Below are 26,222 nucleotides of genomic sequence, written 5' to 3'. Positions count from 1 at the left end.
AACTTTAGAAAGGAAACAGGCAACCGCCCCTAAACAGGTCAAAGAAGCACGCACTCATCCAGGGAAACTCCGCGACTCCCACGCACACCCCAGCCTTCCCCTGTCAGGGAGCTCGTAGACCGCCCACCGGAAGTGAGACTGAGGAAACGCCACGTAGAGGGCGTGGGCTGACGTAAGCGCGCTGACGTTCGGCACCGTCCTTCCGGCAATGGGTGGTCCCGGGAACGGGAGGGGAGGTGGAGCGGAGGCGGGGCTTAGGACTGGTTGAGGCTCTGGTGGGTAGGTGGGTTCAGACCGAGGGGACTACGGGTCGGCGTTGGGCTCAGTGGGCTCGAACAAAGGACTCTCGGGCAGGACTAGGCGCGGCGCCTTCTGACGGGTACATCGCGGCTTCTCTGCCAACCAGTGCCCTCGCCGCGCGGTCCCGTCGCCTTCTTCTCTGTTACCCACCGCCAGCACCGTGGTGGGGGGCCCGGCGCAGCGGCACCTGCTGCTGAGGGACCCCGAGGCCCGCCAGGGTGCTCATGATGGGGCTGATCTTCGCTAAACTGTGGAGCCTCTTCTGTAACCAAGGTGAGCGGGATGGAGCTGCGCAACGGCTCGAATCCGAGGCAGAGGGTCTGTCTGCCGAAGGGGACAGCTGGGGGGACGCAGGGCTCTCTGTGGACACAAACGTTCTGAGACGCAGAGAAGTGACTTAGTCAAGGGGGAGAGTAGAAACTCTTTTAGGCTGAAAGAAGGTGCGACGTGATAGTTGGGGAGAAATGGAGAGTCAGAAGAGGGGGCATTTGGTGTCACAGGATCCAAACCAAGAATTTGGAGATTTTAGCAAAAGCAAGCGGAAAGCACCTAATAATACCCGGAGGCATTTTGGAGGGTCTTTTTACTTTTCTTAGTAAGCATCCTAAGTCTTGCCTCAGGATAAGTGTCCGTCCAGAAACCTATCAACTTTTTTTGTTGTTTTAATTGCTGGCGTTGCTCCCCCTCGGCCCCCCGCGGTCTTTAAACCTGTGTGCCTTCACTTTATCTCGCATTTCGCCTGCTCTCCAGGATTGGGGAATGAGTTGTCCTATTGAGATATACGGGTTTCCGAGAATCTTCACCCTAAACTCTTCGAAGTGCTTTTAGTTCTATGTAGGGTATTGCGTGTCCGTATTAGTCTAGAACTGGTTCTGAGACGTCTAAAAGTTGCAAGTCCAAAGGGCCAAAAAGTTGTAAAACCTGTTCTGAGTCAGAGTGAATGAGATGTGATGTCTTCTGAAGAGAGGAAATAACCAGACAGAAAGCGCTGGCAGTAGGTAAAGTTTTAGGCATTCTTTTAACTGAGTGTTTTTTCCAGTAATTGAAACCAGTTTACTCAACTAGTTTCATTTTGCATTTAACACCCGGGCACAATAAAAGCCAGTGTTTTGTGACGATACTGATTTGTTACAGTTAATGTGGTATCTTTTTTTTTCTGGATTTAAGACGTCATGAAAAGAATGAAATGGTTTTAGTCTCTTGTTCTGTAGATTGATAAGAATACTAAAGTAGTCTTTCAAGGTTACAAGTTAGTAAAGATAGATATATGTGTATGTACAAACTAAATTACCACAGATAGCACTTTTCAAGTGATTTCGAAGTGGCCAGAGTTTAACGCCATGTGGATATTGTCCATAAATTTAGTGCATTATTTTTTCAGCAGTTTGCATTTTCTAAACCTTGTTACATTAATTTTCTATGTAAAGCAGCATTTTAAGACATATTTTAAAATACAAAGATTAACCGAGAATCACCTGCTTATCTTTTCCCATAGTTAAAGTAATAAAACATTACCAATGTCATTGGTTCTCCATCTGTAACTTGTCCCATTCCCCTTTCTCTCCTGTTTTATCACTATTGTTTGTTTTGAGGCTTCCTTAATCAGACTAGAAGGGAGTGAACGATGTAGAGGGAAAATTCAGAAGATGATGAAAGATATTCATGGACTACTTTTAAAGTCACATAAAAGTTCAGACCTCTTAAATCCCCATTACTTTATAGAGTGTTCCTTTTCCTTTAACTCCCTTGTTGAACATTTAGCACCAGTGGTGGTTATTCTGTCATTTTATTTTCATTCATTCATACAACCAACATTTAATCATAGGCCAAAAGCCAATCTTCAGAGTTAGGCATAGGAGATATAAAGGTTAAAAACAAACGAGAAAGTTACACAGTTGCTTACTCTCAGGGTACTCAGAAATCAGTGAATGAGACAGATGGTGGGGGGATGCACTGTGGTAATTTATTTCACAGATAGGTGTAAAAGTGTGGTGATGGTCACCAAGAAGAAAGTGAGTGTTTTTTTTTTTTTCTCAGGTGGCTCCTGGAAGACTTTACCAGAAAAAGATGTACTTGGACTTGTTGATAAGTAGGTGTTTACAAGGCTTGCTAGACAGACCAAGTAGAAGGGGCATGTTATTCTAGGCAGAAGGACTGATACTCAAATGAGAGAGGAATGAAATAGTTTGGTACATTAAGGGAAGCTGAAATAGTTTAGTTTGGCTGTATCTTAGTTTGCCTGTGGGAGAGTTAGAGGAGATGAGAGGTTGGAGAGGTAGCCAGGAGAACCAGATCATAGAGGGGCTTGTGTGTAAACTAAAATAATGAACTGCCATGGAAGCCATTTGAGAGTTTAGTCATTGTATGTTATTTTTAAAGCAGGATAATAATGAGATCAGATTGATACTTTAGTCTTGTATTTTTACTTTCTGTATGTATCAACCAGCCAATCTCAGCATTTTCCATTTTCAACACTATGACACATCTAATACAGTGATACTCAGATCGCTCAGTCTTGGTTGCATGTTAAAATAATATGCCCAAGGCCCCACCTCAGACCAGTAAATCAGAATGAGGTGGAGTGGCCCAAGGCATTAATGCCAAGATGGCTCAAATGTTCAGGAAGAGTTGAGGACTGCTTATCTTACTTTATATACTCCATTCCCTTATCTCTCTTCCAATATTTTTTTCCTGTAGTATTTTGGAGCATCAAACATCTTCTCATAAATTTGATACCTTTCTGGGAATAAGTATACTAAAGCATGTATTGTCTAAGTAAAGCTGTTAGAAAGTACGTAATCTCTGATTTTGTATTGCTTGGTTTTAAGCTAGAAGACTGATTACATTGACGCATTTATCAATAAAGGGAATAATTTCAAATCTGATTATCTTTGCAAACATTATTGGATATATCTATATGGTTGTTTAAGTGTGCTGTGCAGGCATACCTCAGAGACATTGTGAGTCTGGTTCCAGACCACCAAAATAAAGCAAATATTGCAGTAAAGCGAGGTACACAATATTTTTGGTTTCCCAGTGGATATAGAAGTTATGTTTAGGCTATACTGTAGTCTATCAAGTGTGGGATAGCGTTATAACTAAAAAATGTATCTAAATTAAAAATACTTTATTGCTAAAAATTGCTAACCATCTCATAACACAGGGTTGCTGCAGACCTTCAATTTATACAAAATGAAATAAAGGTTATGCCTGTATACAATACATACGTATCTATTTTTAAATTCACCTCACAAGTTGAGCATTCTTTTTTTAAAAAACTCTTTTACGACCTTGATATTTTTCTCTCTCTTGGCACTGTATAGCTGGTCATCAGTTATTTCTTGTTTTACCCTGAATTTAAGATGAATGGAATGTGATTTTAATTGTAGTTTATTTTCAGAACCAAAGAACAGTGTCATTTTAATTTCATTAACTAATTGTTTCTTTCTTACTGTTGACTTTCCTGTTATTTTGAGCACTGATAGCTCATTTTGTATTGGCATCGTTCTTCACTGCTGATGGCTCAGGTTTGGTGTCTCCTTAATACTCCACTCTTAATTCTGGACTTTTTGCTAGTTTCAAACACACCAAACTTAAACTTACCAAGTGTCTGCTCCCTGTTTTCCAGAATACTCTTTATCTATACCTTCAGGTGGTTCAGATTTCTGATTAGCTGTCACTCTTACAAGAAGAGCCCTTTCTTCCCTGACCATTCTTTGATTCTCTGAGTAACATTTTTATCACTTCCTGTAAACATATGATAAGTTTATTTATTTACTTTTTGTCTGTTTCTTTCAATAGAAATAAACTCCTTAGGGCATGAGTTTGTCTTTTTTATCCCCAATACAAAAATTTTGTTCAGTTTATCTGTTTTTTTTTAACAAAAAATTTTATATTAAAGTAACATGTTCTTTTAAAGAAGTTATATAGTGCTAAAGTCTGAAAATGATGTATATTAGTCAAATCTCTTTAATCTCTTAAGCTTTTTTCCCAGTATATACTTCCATATTTCTTGATAATATGCGTATGTGGAAATTTTAAATATTATGACTTGTTTGTTTTTAGAATGGAGATGTAGTTAACATAACGCTATATTAGTTTCAGGTGTACGAGCCATTTGCTTTATGGTAATGTTAAAAGAGAAATTACTACTTTTGTGCCATTTTCTCTCATCATTCCCCATAGTATTTTGGTTTAGTCCACACCTTGTCTTTTCATTTTTTTGTGAGGATAAAATTGTGTTATTATTGAGCCACTTTGTGCTATAATTTTTACCCTTTTTTCTACATCTTTTTTTCCTCTAGAGTAAATAATCACATCTCACTGCCTTAGTTTTCTTTGTACATTGGACCTAGTCATTTTATATTATCCAAAAGCTCCCTGTCACACCTATCAGATGATTTATCCTTCCTCCTCAGCCCTTCATTATCATTATTCCATCCTGCTTCAAATTGGAACTGTTTCCCTCTGCCTGCCACACACCTGTTGTGGATTTTTTTGATATCATTCTAGGAATTTGCTTTTCTCTTTTATTATGAATTATGTTTTTCTTGCTTCACTTACTTTGATGAGACACATTCTTCAGAAATTTCCTGCAAAGGTGTCCAAAGTGATTTTTTTTTTTCAATTCCAAATTCCTGCAAATGTATTGGTCTGCCTTCACTTTTGATTTATAATTGGGCTGGATATAGAATCCTGAGGTGGAAAACATTTCTTTCATAATTTTGAAGGTATTGTCATTGTTCTCTAGCTTCCAGTGTTGTAATTTTATTTTTTTAAGGGCTAAACCCATGGCATATAGAGGTTTCCAGGATAGGGGTTGAATTGGAGCTGTAGCTGCCAGCCAATGCCACAGCCACAGCCATGCCAGATCCGAGCCGTGTCTGCGATCTACACCACAGCTCCAGGCATCAAGGCAACAGTGGATCATTAACTCACTGATTGAGGCTGGGGATCCAACCTGCATCTTCATGGATACTAGTCAGATTGGTTTCCACTGAGCCACAATGAGAACTTCCAGAGTTGTAATGTTAAGACTGGTATCATTCTTTCCTGATTTTTTTCCCCTCTTTCTAGTAGATTTTAGATTTTTCCATTAATTCTTGGTATTTTTAAATCTGAAAGATATGTGCCTTGTTATGTGTCTCTTTGATTCACTGTACCAGGCCCTTTGGACCTTTTCAACACAAAGTTGCACCTTTTTCCATTCTAGGAAATCCTTCCTTCCTACCTTTGTCTTAATTTAGGAATTTTTAATTTTTTGGGGGGGGATTTTTATTTTCTTCATTATAGTTGGTTTACTAATTTAGGTTTTTTTTTTTTTTTTGTCTTTTGTCTTTTTAGGGCCGCACTCAAAGCATATGGAGGTTCCCAGGCTAGGGGTCTAATCGAAGCTACAGCCACAGCAATGCCAGATCTGAGCCACGTCTGCAACCTACACCACAGCTCATGGCAACACTGGATCCTTAACCCATTGAATGAGGCCAAGGATCGAACCCGAACCCTCATGGTTCCCAGTTGGATTCATATCTGCTGCACCATGACGGGAACTCCTGTGGCTTCATTTTTTAAATGGGGATTTTTGCAGAGCATTTTGAAGTTTTTGATTTTGGTACAGTTTAATTTTTCTCCTTATGTATGTATGTATGTATTTATATTTCTAAGGCTGCACTTGCGGCATATGGAAGTTCGTTCCTAGGCTAGGGGTCAAATTGGAGCTGCAGCTGCAGACTTCTGCCACAGCTTGAAGCAACACCAAATCCTTAACCCACTGAGAGAGGCCAGGGATTGAACCTGCATCTTCATGGACACTATGTTGGGTTCTTAACCTGCTGAGCCACAATGGTAACTCCTTTATTGTTATTATTATTATTTTTTTAATGGCTATTGCTTTCTCTGTCCTGTTCCTTTCATCTAGAAGCTTTAGCTTTTTTTGCTTAGGTGTGTGAGCCATCTCAAATTATTTGGTGCTTATGATGTGAGTAGGAATTGAGAGTCATTATTTACTACATAGATAACTGCTTGTCCCAGTATAATTTACTGAAGACACTTCTTAGTGGATTACTTTGGAGTCTTTGTTGAAACTCAGGTGATTCTTATCTCTAGACTTTCTCTTCCCTGGCAATGACTTCATGGTAAATTTCCAAGTTAGTGTTGGTCCCATCTTTGTTTCATTAATCTTTTCAAGGAAAAGCTTATAATTTTCTCTATTGCTTCTCCGTTTTCTTATTTTACTAATTCCTGTTATTTCCTTCCATCCACTTTATTTTGATTTTACTTTATTCCCATCCCCCTACCTTCTTAAAGGTTGTTTTTATCTTTCATATATAAACATCTTAAAGCTGTAAATGTTTCTCTTAAGTACTGCTTTAGCTTTATTCCACAGATTTTAATATTGTATTTCATTCAGTTAGAAACATTTAAAAAATTTTTTTTATTTCTTCTTTGACCTGTAAATTATTTATAAGCATTGTTATAGTTTCTAAATATTTATTTCTCTTGATTTTGTATGTTGATTTCTAATTTAATTTCTTTATGGTCAGAAATATACAAATATACTCTGTAAGCTTTCCTTTTTTTTTTTTTTCCAAATTTTTTGAGACTTTTTTTACAGTTCATCTGAATGGTCTGTTTTGGAGTATGTACCATTTTCACTTTATGTGTATCTCTTCTAGAGAGCATATATTGACATCTTGTTTATTTTGTCTAGTGTGATATTCCCTCCCTTTTAATTGGAATATTTATCCAGTTTATTCCTGTTTGGATTTATTATACGGCTAAATATCAAAGTATGCTGTTTTATCATTTGTTTCCTGTGTCTTCCACCTGGTTGTTTTGTTATTTCTCTATCCCTGCTTTCGCACATTCTTTTGGGTCAACTATTTAAGAATTTTATTTTAATTTATGAATTTTTAAGCAATTCCTTTTTGCATTATTTTATGGTCCTTCTAGGGATTGCAACATACACTCTTAACCTTTGTACAGTCTACTCAGAGTTAATAATGTAACATTTTTGAAACTGTATATTTGCACTCTCTCCTCCCCTAGTCTTCCCCTAGTCTTTTATAACCATACAGGTTACATGTTATTTGTATTGTATCTACCTAAGTTATAAACTGCATGATACACTGTTGTAGCATTTTAGGTTTATTTTTATTTTTTTAACTTAATAGGGCTGTAATTTCTTTTCCTATAAAATATGCACGGTGGCTCAGGTCGGTAGTTTTGTGCATTTTGGTAGACCTGGAATCCTCAAAGTGGCCATATACATAATACATTTGTTGATGAAGAGGTGGAAGAGAAGGAGTAGACCTCAAGTTCTGCATCTTTTCTAAGTTATGATATTTTATGTTTTTATAATCGGTATAATATAGGACAGAGGTTTTCTTTAATAGCATTCATTTTTCTTTCCCCTTTTTTTCTTCCCCAAGAGGCAGACTTGCTTGGCTGCACCTCATTGCTGTCTCGGCCTTAAGGTGTCAGATTGTAACATCATATCCTCTGACATTTTACTACCTACCCCTTACGATAATGCAAACTTATTTTTTGTATATGTAATATATCCAATTTCTAAGTCAGCAAGTTTGACGTAGGACATTTTTGTTTGTTTAGTTATATGGTTGTTTACAGTCTCTGTTCATACAGGGCTTGTTCTCATTACATAACAATTTTGGTGCTGATATTATGTATCTAGAAGGTAGCAGTCTCTACCTTGTGATATTTTGGGGGCTTTCTTATATCTCACAATTAAAAGTTGGTCATTTTATCACACATTTTAACAATATCCAATTTTAACATGATAAAATAAATGTTAACATTATTTCAGTTTACTCATTGTCAGTATTTAGTGCTTCTCTAGTATTCTTCTCATGTTAGTCTGTTTACATTGTTTGATATTCTATAGTAAAACCACAATTGAATTTAGCTTTTTTTTTTTTTTTTGGTCTTTTTTGTCTTTGTTGTTGTTGCTATTTCTTGGGCCGCTCCCGCGGCATATGGAGGTTCCCAGGCTAGGGGTTGAATCGGAGCTGTAGCCACCGGCCTAAGCCAGAGCCACAGCAACGCAGGATCCGAGCCGCGTCTGCAACCTACACCACAGCTCACGGCAACGCCGGATCGTTAACCCACTGAGCAAGGGCAGGGACCGAACCCGCAACCTCATGGTTCCTAGTTGGATTCGTTAACCACTGCGCCATGACGGGAACTCCTAATTTTTTTTTTAGTTGAGTAAAGGGAGAAAATTTTTTCCTTGTTTTTTTTTCTTCCACTTATTTTTTTTGAAGTTCCTTTTTCATCATTTTTCTTATTAGCCATTTTACCTATATTTATCTACAAGCAAGTGAGCTTACTAATTTTCTTTTGAAGCCTCATCCTGTATAGTCATTATGCTTTCTTACAAAAAAAAAAAAAAGAAAGAAAGAAAAACCTTTTAAGGAAATCCAAGAGAATAAACACTATAGCCAAGCCCATAAAAAACTTATGTGTAAATGCTTGGTCAAAATTAAACAAAACTTCTGTGACCGGACCTTTTCCTTAGTTTAATATAAATAAATGTGCTTTGTTGGGCTCTGGATCTGCATCAGTTAGAAACAATGGAAATAGCCTTCTCAGACCTTTCTTGGAAGAAGAGATACATACAGCTCGGTGTCCTGAAAGAGAGTTCTAGTTAAGTAAGAAGCCCAAAGTGACCATCGCATGGTGTGCAGACACTTTTTTTTTTTTTTTTTTTTGACCAGGCCTGTGGCATGTGAAAGTTCCTGGGTCAGGGATCAAACCCATGCACAGCAGTGACCTGAGCCAAAGTAGTGACAATGCTTTAACCTTTACTAGACCAACAGGGAACTCCTTAAAACATTTAGATTCATTATAACTCATGTTTATGGTAATGGCTTACCCCCAAATTATTTGGTTATCCATAAAAGATTTAAATTGTACACACCCCATCCCCAACACACATGCTCCTGCCCTGAAGCCAGGGCAGCCTATACTCTATGAGAGTATATTTTTTTAATAATGTTATTGGAAAACATTGGTGGAAATGTGGTAAATTTTCTATAATTACATTTGCAGAATCCATTCTAATAAAAAATTAGTATTGTCCATATTATAGTTTGCTCTGTTTAAGGTTAACTGGGAATTAGCTCTATCGACTAAATATTTTGTTTTCATGGAGAGTAGTTTGAAGAGTTGGAAATTAAGAATAACAAATAGCTTAAATGTACATGGTGAAGGAGCAGTTCAAACTGTAAAAGTATATAATTGTATAATTTTCCCCTTACAAACTTAGAAATTTCAATTATAGTGAAATGACAAAATTTCTTTGTTCTGTAAGTAAAACTGATGTGAAATGTCTCAGGTGCATCTCAGTGGCACCAACTTCAGCCTAGATCCTTTTCTTACCTTTATTGGGACTGACTTGAACCATAACTTTATATTTTGAATGTTTCTTTTTAAGCCTATTAGGTAAATAAGTTAAGCATCTTTCCACATTTTAAATTAACTCTGACAGGCAAAGGAAATTATTTTTATCAAAGCTACTCTGTAGGAAATCACTCTGACAGTTACATAGTTTAATTGATCTTTTGTGTTTTAGTACATAACATAAGATCCGTCATGGATTACGCACAACCAGAAAGAAGGCAGTACAGAACAAGCACACCATGTCATGGTTTTCAAGCCAGAGGGCCCCTGTTAACATCAAGTAATAATCATACACTACCCCATGATAATAGTCATGCTTTTAGTTTGTATTGATGTGAAAGTCTGATTGACCACTGTGATCCGGTAATTCCAGAAACTTTATACTTGATTAGTCTAGACATGACTTATGAACATTCAAAGCAACACATTAATTTGTCTGCTACAATAAGGAAAGTATGTGTCACTTTCCATATTTTTCTCATTATTCCTTGAGTAGGTAAAAACTTTAACACTTGCAAGTTGAAGTCTTTGGGCATTGACATATACTCAGGTAGCAGCCAAGTACAGAAATACTCAGCTAAGTAGAAATAGCAACTGATATTTGATTAGCTGTGTAATCACAATTTTGGCATTCATCACAGGTTAACAAGAGCAACAGGGTTCTTGCTACTTGTTCTTGAAGTGTTCATTACAGATCACTTGCATGTGTGGAGGTTCTTTCGGTGATTTCCTCACCCGGTTGAGATTCACTAGTAACTTTTTGAGCATTATTCCCTGAGGAAGAGGAACCTTCAGTATATTCTGTAGGCTGACATCTAGAAAAGATGATGTCTGGAGTGTTCTGAGTAGAGGAGGCCTTAAAAAAAAATCCTTATGAAAGAATCGACTTTCTTAGTGCCTGGTACCAGGAGGTGGAGGAAACTGAAGAAGTTTTTGTTGTACAAAGAGTAGAGACATCTGCTCAAAAGAACTGTGAATTCAGATTGAAAAGGCATTAAAGACCAAGTAAATGCTAATTTATCTGTAAATTAATGGAAGGAATGAACACTGGTTGAAATTATGTGTCTTCTTATTGACTGGGAAAACATTTCAGTTTCATGTTTTCAATTTGATTTTTAAGTGAAAAGAAAAAAATCCTGGCACATGTAGGTGAGAAAACATCCTGGTATCAAAAACAACATGATAAAAAACTCATTTATTTGGTAGAAAGGGGGAACAGGTATGTAAAACACTTTCTTTTAAAACTTACATTGTAAAAGTCCTAATGTCTAGTCAAGATGAGTATTTGAGTTTTCCTCCCAAACTCAGTACAAGTGACAAAGTTCTCTTGTGCCTCCCTCTTACCCATCTTCCACATTGTTTTATAAGAGATGGATAGAGAATATCATAATAGACTGCCTCACTTCAGGCAGGTAGCCTTGACATCGTAAAGTTCTCTTTCTTTCCGAATCTTAATCCAGGAATAAATATCCAGTGAGTGATTCTCATTAGAGAGCTAACTAATAATCATTGTTGAAAGCATGTAATTGAAGTATGCAGCAGTGTTAAATATTTATGGTTTGCTTTCTTTTTGTAGAGCACAAAGTAATTATAGTGGGACTGGATAACGCAGGGAAGACCACCATTCTTTATCAATTGTAAGTATGGGTGTCTATTTAAATTTATTATTTTAGTTATATAGTTATAAATTATTATTATATAATTTTGTATAATAAAAATGAGATACTGTTATAATGGGAAAACTTTAACATAAGGTTTTGTATTTTACCAGATGCCAAGTTTATTAAAAAGTGAATCAGGTAAAATGCTGTATGCTTGCCACAGCCTTGAGGAACACTTGTCTTTTGTCCAGCCTTGAAGGAAAGAAAGAATATTAAACTAAAAAGAAATGAAACACACATTCTGGAGCTGGAATTAAGGGGATAAAGTATATTTTGCTTCATTTTTCCCACTCTGAGTTCCATATAAATAGAATGATACCTATATAGGAAGCTACTGCTACTCTCCTAATAGCTGGAATTTTTTAATGTACCCAGTCTTGTCAATTCAAAAGAAATGAAGATCACCCTTGAAAATTTTAACAGCCCATCAATCCACCTGTCAGACTACTTCCCATTATCCTTTCAGTGCCAATGAAATGACCCTTGTTAAGCAATGGAAATGGATCTATGTCCTGGGCATTTTAACAAATAATTATAAAGTATAGTAGTGCACTGTTGTGTGGCTCTTATCTCTTCCCACCTCATCTTAAGTACATCAGCAGACAGCTCTCCAGAAATATTTCACTTAAGTGGTGCTTCATGTTTTTTTTCTGCCTTGTTAAAAATCTACTATCTTATGCCTTGTTGTTCCAGAGTTGAATAACTATTTGTTTTTCTTTAAAACTTTCATTCATTGGCTTGTATATTTAATATGACTTAGCCTTTAGACATCAGATATAAACATTTCAGAAACCTGTCATTATTGGAGTTCCTGTTGTGGCACAGTGGGATTAAGAATCTGACTGCAATGTGTCAGGTTGCCATAGAGGCACGATTTTGATCTCTCGCTCTCCTGATGCAGTGGGTTAAAGGATCTGACATTGCCTCAGCTATGGTGTAGGTCACAGCTGCAGCTGGGATTCAGTCTCTGGCCTGGGAACTGCTCTATGTTGTGAGTGCAGCCAATTAAAAAAAAAAAAAAGAAAAACCTGTCGAAGTAATTTTGCACATAACTTCAAAATCACATATATTAAACCCAAGATAGAGTTGCAGGCATCTTCCAACATAGTACTATCATGTTATAGGCAAGTACACATTTGTTGTGTACTTAACCAGTGTAGCTTAACCAGTGATTATGGTAACTAACACATGTAATATGAGCATCAGTGTTCTGAATTACTTTTCATTTGCCCATAATCTTTTTAAGACTAGTTTCTGTTAATAGGCATGCACTAATTTTTACGGCTGAGCCAAGTCTCAGTTTTATCACATAAATACTCTTCAGAGTGATAGCTTACTATTTAGTGGTTACTACTTTGCAAGTATTGATGACACAGTTACCTAGAAACTTGTTCTTTCAGGATGGGGCATTGGTTTTGTTCTAACTGATAAGAGAGCATGGAGCTGTTGGAATTTTGGCCACGGAAATGCATACTCACCATACAGTTCCCTTCCATCCGGATAAGCCTATAGTTTATTCCATGAAAAGAACAAAAAACATACTACTCAGCCATAAAAAAGAACAAAATAATGCCATTTGCAGCAACATGGATGAACTAGAGATTCTCAAACTAAGTCAGTCAGAAAGAGAAAGGCAAAAACCATATGATATCACTTATATCTGGAATCTGATATATGGCACAAATGAACCTTTCCACAGAAAGAAACTCATGGACTTGGAGAAGAGACTTGTGGTTGCCAAGTGGGAGGGGGAGAGTAGGATGGACTGGGAGTCTAGTGTTCTTAGAAGCAAACTATTGCATTTGGAAGGGATGAGAAATGAGATCCTGCTATATAGCCCTGGGAACTCTATCTAGTCACTTATGATGGAGGATAATGTGAGAAAAAGAATGTATATGTATGTGTGACTGGGTCACTCTACTATACAGTAGAAAATTGACAGAACCCTGTAAACCAACTATAATGGGAAAAATAAAAATGATTTAAAAAAATAAATGCTAAAAAAAAAAAAAGAACAAAAAACAGCCTTCCTCTAGGAGTTGTTCCTTGTCTAGGTATGTTTGCCCAGATGTTCTCTATGGTTCTATTTTTGTTGCTAATGATGACCATCATCGGTGCAAGTAAGGAAGTTTGATTCACATAGAAATACACAGAAAAGACTCACTTCAGGTTCTTAAGATGTACTAAAGAGTTTTTATGTCGGTCTTTTTAACAGCTTAATGAATGAAGTGGTTCATACATCTCCAACTATAGGAAGCAATGTTGAAGAAATAGTTGTGAAGAACACTCATTTTCTCATGTGGGATATTGGTGGTCAAGAGTCACTGCGGTCATCCTGGAACACGTATTATTCAAACACAGAGGTAGACTGAAGTTACTTCTGAATTTGAATGACATAGCTGGGGGGAGTGAACTCAGAAAACAGATAGGCTGTATATAAGGCATAGTGACAGTTCCCTTTTAATAAGATCCTTTTTTGTAAGGAATTTGTTTTTCAAATAGAAGAGGCAACTCAGAAGAGTAATGGGAGCCATATTAGAGGAGTGCTTACTGTTGTCAGTGTCTCTCAGTTGATCCTCCGGGTAATACTGTAACATCTCCATTGTTGGAGAAAGTGGACACCAGAATGTAATGTATAAATTTTCCCAAATTTATAAGAGGCCTTGGTTAGGGGAGGAATAAAATATTTTAAGCAGAATTTAATACAGAATTTTCAAATAACATGAATTGGACATTCAAAATTTTGGTGAGATTATATATTAATTAAAAAGCAAATGATTTACAAGCCATTCCTCCCCAGTGTTCTCTGTCACTTATTTCATCATTTTCCTGTTTCACAGTCAACCTGGGGAACAAATCCGGAATGTCTTCTATGTCTGTTTTTTATTTCTGCTTAGAGGCAGTCTTTTTTTTTTTTTTTTTTGTAAACCATGCAGTGCTATTGAGACAGGTTTATCTTTGGGAATACTGATGCACAACTGCATCTATAATTTTTCTTTACAAAGGAGTACGTCAAACCAAGCCTCTGAAAAACTGAGTGTTTTTGTTTGTTTGTTTGCCTTTTTTTTGAGGACAGTTACAAAGGAGGTGGGAGTATTGATGCGAGGAGATTGTGGTGAATAAGTTGCCTTATTTAAAAAAAAAACAGAGTTCCTGTCGTGGCTCAGCAGAAATGAACCTGACTAGTATCCATGAGGATGCAGCTTCGATCCCTGGCCTTGCTCAGTGGGTTAAGGATCCGGCGTTGCCATGAGCTGTGGTGTAGGTTGCAGATATAGCTCGGATCTGGCATTGCTGTGGCTTGTGGTGTAGGCCAGTGGCTACAGCTCCGATTAGACCCCTAGCCTGGGAAATCCATATGCCTCAGAGGCAGCCCTAAAAAGACAATGAAATAAAATAAAATAAAAAAGATTAATAAAAGAAAAACATGTATTCCTCTAGATTTATGTTGTCATAGCATATCTGTATGTGCGTATGTTCTAGTGTAGTGTGTGACTGGTCAAACTAACATTGCATATCATATGTATTCAGCAGTTGTGGTAGCACTTAATTTTTTCATTAACTTGCAAGTGGAGGAGAGGTTGGTAAGCGAGTATTTAGGGTTATAGGTTATGGTTATGTATGTGTATTTCTACAGCAAAATAACATTCTGAAACTAAAATATGGTAGCGAGTAAAGGAAAAATAACATTTTAGCATAACTGTTGGAATTTGTTTAAAGCTCACAATTAACTCCAAGTGTGGGAAAGTTATCTCTAGTGAATAGGTCAAAGTTGCTTCTAGCTGATCTATGTATATTTATAGCACTACTGAATGGTTGTTTTTAAGATTTTGAAATTGACGACACTCTAGAAGACTTTGCATGGGTCTTCAAAGACATGCATTATTACTGATGCCATATGTATGAAGTGTTCTTATAAACTATTTCTATAAGAATATCAAAATTACTACTAAGAACCTTTGCCCTTTCGTACAGAACACCAGCACAACGTGTAGTATTTGCAGTCTTAGATTCCACATAGGGATCTTAACTACATGGCATTTCTCTGATCACTTTGTTCACCCTTCTCATCATCTTGCTTCTTAAATTCTTTGCATGGAGGCATCATCCAAAAGCTGAAATGCCTTCATTTTAGTAGAGCAAGTAACAGTTGTTGACTGAATTCTGAAACCTTCCTCTCATTAACTTACAGAGTTGTTTCCCAATATTGCTATTCTAACTTTGACACCTTTCTTATATTTCTCTTCTATTTTCTTTCATTTTTAGAAAGCTAAGCCTTTGTCAGTTTCTATTCAGATTACTCTCGGTGTCTCTTTCCTTGGTTTTAAAGTCATTTGAACAGTCTGGTCCTACCTGTCATGTCTATTTTACTCATTCCTCTGCTATAACCCACAATACCATGTAATTTCATTTCTTAAAAAACTTTTTCTTTGGCATAAAATGTTCAATTCAGGAGCCCTTTCTCACTGTATCTTCTTATTTTTCTTATCAAAGATGCTTTATTTTTAATGTGTAACACTCAAACTTTCTCATACACAGTTATTAATAGCTTGCTCCTCTTCTCTTTGCTCTTTAATTTCACCTGCATCTTCTTTAGTGTATTATTAATACCCAAGTATATATGTTTGTTTAGCAGATTTTTCTTGCCCTTTTGTTGTTGATATTTTATGTAAAGATGTCTTGTTCATTAGTTTTTTTAATGTGTTTTTTTCTTTGAAATTAACTTTCTAATAGGCAAATTGTCTTAAATAATTATTGATTGCCTGAATAATTAGAGTACTTTTTAAGTTTTAGTGAAAGAGTTAAATTGCTGTGACTTTCTTTTAAAAAATTACTTTGTATTACCTACATTTAAAAATAAATCTTACCACGTATTAGGGCATTTTGTATATACAAACATCACTTTTTAAAAATAAACTCAGGCATGGTTTTTATTTGTTGAAGTTGTGAGTTATTTTTCTTATTAACATTTGGATTTTCCTGCTTGATGTGATTCTGTATAATATAGACTCTTTGATGAAAGAGCAGTAGACTGTTTTATAGTGATGATGACGCCATAATAGAAAGTACTTCTAGCACTTAGAGTAGTTTTGCCAAAAACTTCAAGATCTCATTCAATTTTCTTTCTTTTTACTTGTCTTCTAGTTCATCATTCTTGTGGTTGATAGCATTGACAGGGAACGACTAGCTATTACGAAAGAAGAATTATACAGAATGTTGGCTCATGAGGTAAATTTTGAAAGCAAACATAAAATAAATGGAATAAGGTATCCACATACTGGTTTGGCTTTTTCACAAATATTTATGTGCTCTGCTTTTGGTTATTTCATCATTAACAAAGTTTTATACATTGATGAAAGTCTTGAGGTCAAAATTTTCCGATACTTTTTCAAGCTTTAAAAAACCCAGCACATTAATGTGGAGACTAATACTGTTATTGGAAATATTTTTCAAAGTTAAAACTACTTAGTCATGTCTTAAAAATTCAGATAAATTGAAGAAAGAGGAAGTTTTAACTGTTTCCCCTCCCCTACATGTAGGTTTATAACAATACAATCTTTGGTGAATAACTTAGGATCACTTAATTCTAAATAGTTCATATATATCAAAGACTTAGATAATAAAACGCATTCGTACACTCACCACTCAACACATAAGATACTAAATATCTTATAAGACCTCTCCAATCTGATTTTTTCCCTTCTCTCTGAGAATCCTAAAAGAATCCCACCACCATAAAAGTAATGATTATTATTCCTATGCATATTTTTATATTTTTATTACATTTTTATGTACCTATCACTTCTACAGAATATTATATTCCATGTTCATAAAACTTTACATGGTAGTATTGTATGTGTGTGTGCGTGTGTGTATAACACTTCTGTAACTTGGTGTTTGGGTTTTTGGCACAGCACTGATTTACCCATGGTAGTATATACAGCTTTAGTTAATTCCTTTTAACAACTACATAGTATTTCACTGTATGAATATACCATACTTGATCTGTTGTTCTATTAACGAACATAATAAAGACTAAGAAGTAGTAAGTATTGCCCAGCCCTTACCTTTGGTACTCTTTTAAATTTTGGAAAAATTCTGTAGTATTTGGCACATGTATACTATATTTGTCTGTTAGAATATCTGCATAAATAATTTTAGGTCATGATTTCAGATTAAGGTTTATTTTACTTTTGACCCTTTTGGCACAACAATAGAAAAATAATTTTTAATATCTAGTTATGTTAATCAGTCTTTTGTTGGAGTGAATAATTAAATCATAGTTATTTAAGGTCATTTATTTTTATTTCAACAAAATTGTTAATACTGTCTGAACATTTTAAAGTGGAGAGATTTCATTATAATTGTTCAGTAGGGCATATATTACCCTCCTGCTTCACTAGTTTAATTTGAATATTTCACATATTAAGAATATTGCATGTTGATTGCAGGATTTACGGAAGGCTGCAGTCCTTATCTTTGCCAATAAACAGGATATGAAAGGGTGCATGACAGCAGCTGAAATCTCCAAATACCTCACCCTCAGTTCAATTAAGGATCATCCGTGGCACATTCAGTCCTGCTGTGCTTTAACAGGAGAAGGGTAAGTACTCATATGAGGGGTGATATGACTTCCTTCAGATTTCTTTCAACTTTTGGGGGACAGTTTGCTTTCCTCTTTGAATCCTGTTCCATTTTTGTTCTTAAGTTAAAAACAGTTTTTATATTGTGTCTCAGGCTTACATGGTTGGAATAATTTTAGATAATTACTGTTGTCAAATTACAATTTAACAAAGTTACTGGGACGAATTTTTATAACTTTTAATATAAAGGGAACATTTTACCAAAAAAGGGCAAGAACAAACATCTTGAATTAAGATTTCACAATCCAGATTTTTAGTGGTCCATTTTTTTGCTTTTATCATTCACTAACTGGGAGAAGACTAATGTCACCAGAATAAAGGAAGAAGTTTCTAAGAAATTTTACATTTCCTGCAAGGGCTTAACTAAGCCTAAATGCCCAGCTTTCCACAAGAGTGTATCTCTTGTATTATCAGGAGTCATTTTGAGAGACAGACTTTTTAAGCAACAAACATTTGAGATAAATGCCACCTAATGTGTTCCTCCTTTCCTAAGAATTTCAGTTTGGACATAGTAGACCAAGGAGAACCCAGTGTCCTATACATGGATTACCCAGTTTATTTCTATGAATGTATTTACCTTCAAATCAAACAGACCTTCTCATTATTTCTCATACAAGAAATAGCTTGTGGAGTTCCCGTCGTGACTCAGTGGTTAACGAATCCTACTAGGAACCATGAGGTTGTGGGTTCAATCTCTCGCCTTGCTCAGTGGGTTAAGGATCCGACGTTGCCGTGAGCTGTGGTGTAGTTTGCAGACGCGGCTCGGATCCCAAGTTGCTATGGCTCTGGCGTAGGCCAGTGGCTACAGCTCCGATTCAACCCCTAGCCTGGGAACCTCCATGTGCCGCAAGAGCAGCCCAAGAAATGGCAAAAAAGATCAAAAAGACCAAAAGAAAAAAGAAATAGCTTGTACTGTAATAGCTATAGGTAGACTTTTTTTGACCTATACTTTTAAGACTAAGCCATAGGAGTTCCCGTCATGGCGCAGTGGTTAACAAATCCGACTAGGAACCAGGAGGTTGCGGGTTCGGTCCCTGGCCTTGCTCAGTGGGTTAACGATCCGACGTTGCCCTGAGCTGTGGTGTGTAGGTTGCAGATGCGGCTCGGATCCCGTGTTGCTGTGGCTCTGGTGTAGGCTGGTGGCTACAGCTCCGATTCGACCCCTAGCCTGGGAACCTCCATATGCTGCAGGAGCGGCCCAAAGAAATAGCAAAAAGACAGAAAAAAAAAAAAAAGACTAAGCCATAAATACTACATCGTTTAGAATTGAGGAAGGTAAGGTGAAGTTCCTGTTTGTCTTTTCTGTAGTGGTTTCAGTTTTAGTTAATCTTAATGCGGGGGTGGCATACACATAGTCTTAATGGCAAAACCGCCAAAGCTGTATCTCCAAGATGAGACTGATGCAATTTTCCACATCACTCAACTGGATTAGGATCATTTTGTTTATATGAATCTTCCACTTTAAAAGTCAACTTATTATAATATTACCTGAAATTTGTCACTTAAGTGTATAAATAATTATTGTAGTAACAACTTTGGGGTAAGACTTAAAAATAATATGTATGCTTCCAGTTTTCATTTTGGAAATACTTTTGTCTTTTGTTTCAGGTTATGCCAAGGTCTAGAGTGGATGACCTCCCGGATTGGTGTGAGATAACTTTTTTGCTCGAAAGAGACTGCTCTATTTATTCTGTGACATGAACATTTTTTCCTAGTACCTTTGGCTGCTAAGGCAGCAGCATGTTTAATTTATAACAACACAAACCTCTATAAGCAACACTTGAATCAAGTGCAGCTGAACTGGAACATAAAAGATTTTTTTCTTAACTTTTTTTTTAATGCACTAATCTTCAGCTGGATGAGCATAATGTATAACTGTTTTCAGCAACAGAATTCTTCTGACTGCTTATTCTAATTATTCAACGACTGCCTTGTAAGAAATGTTTGTCATATGTTTAATGTTTTCTGAAGCATTTGTAATAACTTTAATGACCAATTTCTTTCATTTCTTGACTATCTCCTGCCCCCACCAGGTAATTACTGGTTTGACAGAGTGGTAGTAGAAACCATCAGGCACTGCTTGCAAACTCACTGAGCATTAAATATGTGCTCCTCTATAAACCACTTACCTTTTGGATAGAACTTATTATAGAGAAAGAAATCTGCCTAGAATATATGTGTGTGAATATGTACACACATATATGTATGGAAGAAGAAACATCACAAGAACTGCCTTTAGGAGCTAATTTCCCCCACATTAATGCAAGTCATGGAATAATTCTAAGTTGCTATTAGCATGGAAATTAAGTAGGCTGTTTATCCAAAAGAATTAAGTTCACCTTTCTGCCTACAACACAGGATTGTTTTTGGTTAAAAACTAATCAAGATAAAATATTTCTTTCAAAGCCCAACTTTGCTTATAAATATTTTGAATAGATCCGGTATTTTAAGAATGTCATATTATTCAAAGCACATAAAACTATCATAAGTTACTAAAGCATACCGGCACTAAAATTAAAACAAGGCACTTGGAATATATCTTATTATCAAACAACTTTATTATCAGTAAAAAGTTCAGCTGTTCCATTTGCAAGTGGTACTATATCTGCTTTGGGCATTAACTAAAGCAGAATTATAAACCAGTTCATTTTATTTCTTAGAATTTGAAATTGTGTCTGATACATTTCCACCACTAGCAATATATTACTTTAAAAACCGTATGGCTTTCCTTAAATCTGTTTAAGGTTGTTGTGTAATAGGCTTGAAATAATTGCCATTTTATAATTACACCTCGTGTTCTAAAAATCTTTTTCTGGGTTATACAAAACTGCTGAATTTAATCATAGCCTTTAGAATATTACTCTGAGACTCAAGGTTAATACACTGACAACTTACAAATTTTAAAAATAGTTAAAAACTCATAATTTAGCAGAAGTTTACATATTGGATACCATTAAAACATTTTCAAGGCAGTTGTCTAATATGAACAGTAATCCAAATAGTGCATATCTTAAAAGTGAAGACAAATATTATAATTTTGATCCTTTTTATTTCAGAAGTTTGGTTTTGCTATAATGAAAGGGATAAAATGCTTCCATAGAGAATAATACTTTATTTTTACAGTATTTTTCTTTCATTTGGGTCAAAAATAGGATTCAGTGTTCATAAGAATATCAATACTTGTTCAAAAGTGATATTTTAATTTTAATATTTTTATGTAAGTTGATTTAAATTTTGCCATTTTCAAGTATACTTGATTTATTATATTTAGTCTAATTAATTTAGTTGAATGTGGTAACATTTTTCTGTTTTTTTTTAGTGGTAGCACACCCTAGAATTGAAAAATGGCCAGAGGAAAGCTTTCTGGGCTTTGGAAACTAGTTGTTCATTAACCTTGTTTTGAACCTATTTTTTTTCCTAGTGATTCTATACCAGATAGAAGATAAATTTTGTTTTTAATATAACCTGTAATCAAGAACATGAGAGAAAAGCAGACATAAATCAATATGAATGCTTTGTGGTATGTAGGTCATGGTGGGAGTAGGAGGAATTATGAAAATACCATTTCAGAATTTCTATCTTGGATGTGTAGTTTAGCCATGAATGCTAAGGCTAATTTTCTTAATTCTGTCCTGAGAAAGAGCATATTTAATACTCCTATATTTGTTCTTATAAATGAAATCTGTCTTCTGTCTGATAAGATTGGCTGGCTCCATTTTCTTCTATCAAATTATATGGGTTTTTTTTTACATTACCACATCAGCATTATATTGAAAGTGTTAACAGTTGATTGTATTTTTGTCAAACTACTAGTATAGACTCAAGTTTTCTATTTAATTTTTAAAATACAATTTATTTTCAAAATCCTTTTTTAAAACAAAACATTTTGTTGGTTTTGAATTAGATTTATGTTAGCTGTGTGCTGATGATGAAATCAGCATCCAGCTAGGTTTTGTGCCAACAACTGGGAAAGTTCAGTTGGGAAATTCAAAGTATTTTATAGGTTCTCATTAGATATTTCCTCTTATAATAGTATGAAAACTGATTATCCTTTACTCCAAGAGAATGGTTTGACCCTAGCATATATCTAATACTAAAGCATTGATTCTGACATTCATTGAAAATCAACCAACTATAAGATATTGTCTGATGAAAAATGTAAATTTGTGCTTAGTGCCTTTATTCATATTTTGAGATAAGTTCTCAATTTTGTATCATACCTGTTCTTTAGAAGTCAGATTAGCAGCTATTTAATTTAACATTGCAATAGTTGAAGTTTCATTGTCCCCATTAAGTGGTCAGTTGCCTGGCAAAGTTTCTAGTAAGTGGTGGAAAGCAGGGCACCCATTCACATTACTTTCAGGAGATTATTTTCATTTTGGTTTTGAGAATAAAAAAACTAAATTTTAACAAACCTTTTATTGTAACTAAAATGTAACTGCTACCCTTGTAAGTTTAAGGCATTTTTTCTTAATTGTGAACATGTTGCATTCTTCATATTTAAACCCATTTTTCTTATTGAGGCCCATTTGAGAACTCTCAGAATTAACAAGTCCTCTTGTATGGGAACACACTGCATGGTTTTTATTGTTAGTGATAATTTAATTCCTTAAAATCTGAAATAATTATCATCTATTGAATAGCTGATGATTAAATATATAGTTTTTTGCTTTTAAATTCTTTGTTAGTATGCTTGAAGGTATAATTTTATTCTATATTCATTAGGGAAATGATAAATTGAAATTTCACTGTTAAAATTCATTTTTAAACGGGTACCACTCCTGTAGCCATAGTCATTTTGATTAAGCATGAAATTAACTTTCATTATCTATAGCATAAAGAGAAAATAATTATTTTCCTATGGAAACAGTGAGTGATATAGGTAGTGTTATAAACATTCTCTCAACAGTTATGAGGAGTCACAAAGCAAATTTTAAAACAATAAAAGCTTTATTTTTTAAACATTTTTTTTCATGTAGTATCTCCTAGGACAAATTATAAATGGAATTATCTCTGGCTGGCACTCATTTAATTCTTAACTATGTAAAACAACATCAGTAGAAAAAAATTTAGTGGTATTATGCCTAGAATAGATAGGTGAATTCCACTGATGTTTATCTTTGAAGACCAGCTTTATGAGTGAACTTTTCATCTGTGGCTTTGGATCCAAAACATTTCATGTCCAGTTCAGTTCTAAAGGTTCTTTTATATTTTGTCAGGGTAAAGTCACTTTGAGATACAGCATGATGACTTGAATCTAGTAGAATATTGTGCTGGCTACCTAAAGAAGTGGATTCAAATCTTAATTTGGCCATTACCTTTTGACCTTAGACAGTTACTACTGTTTATGGTCTTCCTCCTGTTTTTCCCATGCAGAGGAACTTAAACAAATTATAGAGTGCCAACATGTCTCTTGGTTTTAAAATCGTGAATCTATTAAAATCCTGAATCTATTAAAACACTATTAAAAACTGGAAAAAAATTAAACTAGGGAAAGACATATAATATGAAATTTATTTTTACCTATCATTTGATTCCCACTTCATTATCATTTCATTTAGTATATGAATACAATCCAATAAGAAAATGAAGGTCAACTACTGCCACTCCACTTAAATTGAACTAATAGTTAATGAAGTGCAAAAGAGAAAATAAGCCATATTGCTAAGAAGATGATATATTAAGCTGCTGATAAAATACCAGTGTGTGTTGAAAATACTCTTTTAGAAGATACCTTGCTTATTTTCCTGGCTTTTATTAATTGGATGGAAATGGTTAGTTTGATCAGAGTTTATTGGCTCTAGAGGCTGCCCCAAATTGTAGTTCTGTTTGACTTTCCAGTATTGAAAGAATACTGGAAATGTCAATATTTTACAAATGTCTGTACAAATCTGAAAGTAGTTTATATCTATGGTTAGTTTTTTCAGTAACGTTCCATCCTTATTCATTTAGCATTACTGTAAAGCCAGGTTCCCAAGAAGTATTTTCTGAGAGTTCCAAGTAGCCACAGCTACATAGAGAAAGCCAATAAAAACAAAACTTTTTAGCTACTTCTCTGTAAATTTAAAGTAGAAAAAAAAACAGACCTAAAGTCAGCTTTAAATGTATGTGGTCTAGTGAAATGTTTGGGAAATGTTTATTTGGAGGTTTAGAGGCATACCGAAGCAGGAGTCAAAAAAGTTGGTAGTAAAAATTAACATGAAGTAAAAAAATCTTCAGTAGAAAATAGAAAGTTTGAATGAAAACAATGAGTTGTCCCCATTCAAGGCACTTAAAATTACTAGAAAATTCTGTCTTTTACTGTAATTGGATGGCCTATATTATTTCTAATGTGGCCAAAGGACTAAAGACCAATCAGGTTTCTAGAATTTGGGAGCGTAGTCACATAGAGGCATCTTTTGCATTTTTAAAAAAACCAGTAATCTTCCTTTTCCCCTTAGAAATGGAGAAATAAAATGTTCTGTACATATCTTTTGGAATAGAAAGCAAAATTCTAGAAGAATGGAAGTATCCTCTTACACCAACTTGTAGTTTTAATTGAAAAATTACCTCATTTTTCAGTCCATACTGTGCTTTGCTCGAGTTTGTGGAATGTTCCACCATCCCATTAAAACCCTCTTCACCCAAGCTGTATTTGAAATATGCAGAATTCACAGCTAAGGGATAGCAGTCCTTGGAGGTTTTGTTTTCCTTTACTCGCGCTTACCACCAGCAGAGCTAATAACGTGATGTACCAGGTTGACATACTGCTTCATTAAAGCACATGGGCAAGTGTTTAGTCAATATTTAATTAGTTTAATTAAAATCAAATAAGGGAAAGGAAAAACCCTTAAGTTTGATTGATTACATTATACTGTGAATATATTTCCATCTGTGTTGATAAGACATCAAATGACTATCAGTTGATATTGATTATACATAATTTATTTGCATATTCTGGCCCTATTCATGAGAGGCTATAATCATTTTCATCTTACATTTTCCTTCAGGAAATTCAGGGACTCTACAGCCCCTATTCTCTTGGAGTAAACTGTTCAGTGTAGTTTATGAAAACTTTTCATTTTGGTTTTAAAAAAGGCTTAGCTGCTAGTTCATTAAAAGTGTGAAATAAAATGATGGTTATGATTTTTCCAATTATGTTATAAATTTTACCCTATTCATCTATTGTACAGAGCATGTTAAAAAAACAAAAACTAAAAGCAATTACAGCTTTGCTCCTGTGTTTGGTCTAATCAGATTATAATGATTATAATTACACATTGCCATCTTAACATAAATTGGTGCTTTTAGAGCATTAAAGAGGAAACAGCAGGCCCTGTATAATATATTTCTTGCCTCAGAATGTAAAACTACATTGAAGTGTCTGTATTTATACTTGTCATTTCTTAAGGTTTAAAACTGTTGTTATCCATCAAGCTTCAGGCTTTCTGCAAATGCTGTAACAATATCTTAGCTAATCAGCTTGGTCAAATGAAATGGTGTTAAAAAGGACAAAATTATGAACAGGATCTCTCTGGGGGACCCCTGGTATTGTACAGAAGGGGGGGGAAACTGTCTTTCATGCCACAAACTGTGCGTCATAATCCCACCCAAACAACTGAGATGTGTGTTATTGGTTCAATACATAAGCATTAATAAAATTAAAAGAACAAATTACTTAAAGCATTCACATCATCATTTCCTCAGAGTGGTTCAAAGCATGTTCTTCTAAATGGTGGAGTTGTTTAAAGACATGTTTTAAATTTTGATAGCTTTACTACTGTCATAAAATGCTTCTATATGTTAAGTTTAGGTTGCTGGTACTCATGATTTTTTACTTCTGCAATTATGCTGTAATGAGTTGCTTGCATGCCTACTTACCCAAGTGAAAGGATGCTGTTTGCTCTGGAATGTTCATCTTTTAGACAGGTTTTGGCTCATTTGCAATCATGGTGCAATACAGTGTAACATTCATTTGTTTTCAGTCAATAGTTTTATTTTTGTCACAATAAATAATTACTTTTCCAATATGACATGAACCCAGTGTTTTTTTTAATATAAAATTTGTTTTAATAGTCTTGTTGCAAGTGATAGAAACTCACCTAAGATCACAAAGAGAGAGGAATTTTATTAAGAGTGAGGCGCTGGGGGCTTAGGGAACCCAAGGTCAGGGACACAAGTGGATTTCTGGAACAGCCTGTGACTAGAGACCCAGGAG

The 26,222-nt window shown here is 35.2% G+C and overlaps 1 protein-coding gene across 2 annotated transcripts; it reads left to right on the top strand.

The window, feature by feature from the left end:
* Positions 1–261: 261 nt before the first annotated feature.
* Positions 262–26,034, top strand: ARL5B (ADP ribosylation factor like GTPase 5B). 2 transcript variants are annotated; one of them, XM_047755046.1, is made up of 6 exons: positions 262–573; positions 11,297–11,357; positions 13,597–13,744; positions 16,527–16,610; positions 17,834–17,985; positions 19,634–26,034. In XM_047755046.1, the coding sequence occupies exons 1-6, from the start codon at positions 525–527 to the stop codon at positions 19,680–19,682; spliced, it is 543 nt and encodes a 180-aa protein (XP_047611002.1). In that variant the 5' UTR covers positions 262–524; the 3' UTR covers positions 19,683–26,034. The 2 variants fall into 2 exon arrangements, with proteins under 2 accessions (XP_047611002.1, XP_047611003.1); XM_047755047.1 differs by lacking the exon at positions 16,527–16,610.
* The last annotated feature ends 188 nt before the right edge of the window (positions 26,035–26,222 follow it).

The sequence above is a fragment of the Phacochoerus africanus genome, chromosome 12 (assembly GCF_016906955.1).
Source record: "Phacochoerus africanus isolate WHEZ1 chromosome 12, ROS_Pafr_v1, whole genome shotgun sequence".
Classification (NCBI taxonomy): domain Eukaryota; kingdom Metazoa; phylum Chordata; class Mammalia; order Artiodactyla; family Suidae; genus Phacochoerus; species Phacochoerus africanus.
Note: the sequence above shows the minus strand (reverse complement) of the source record. Positions and strands in the feature narration are given on the sequence as shown.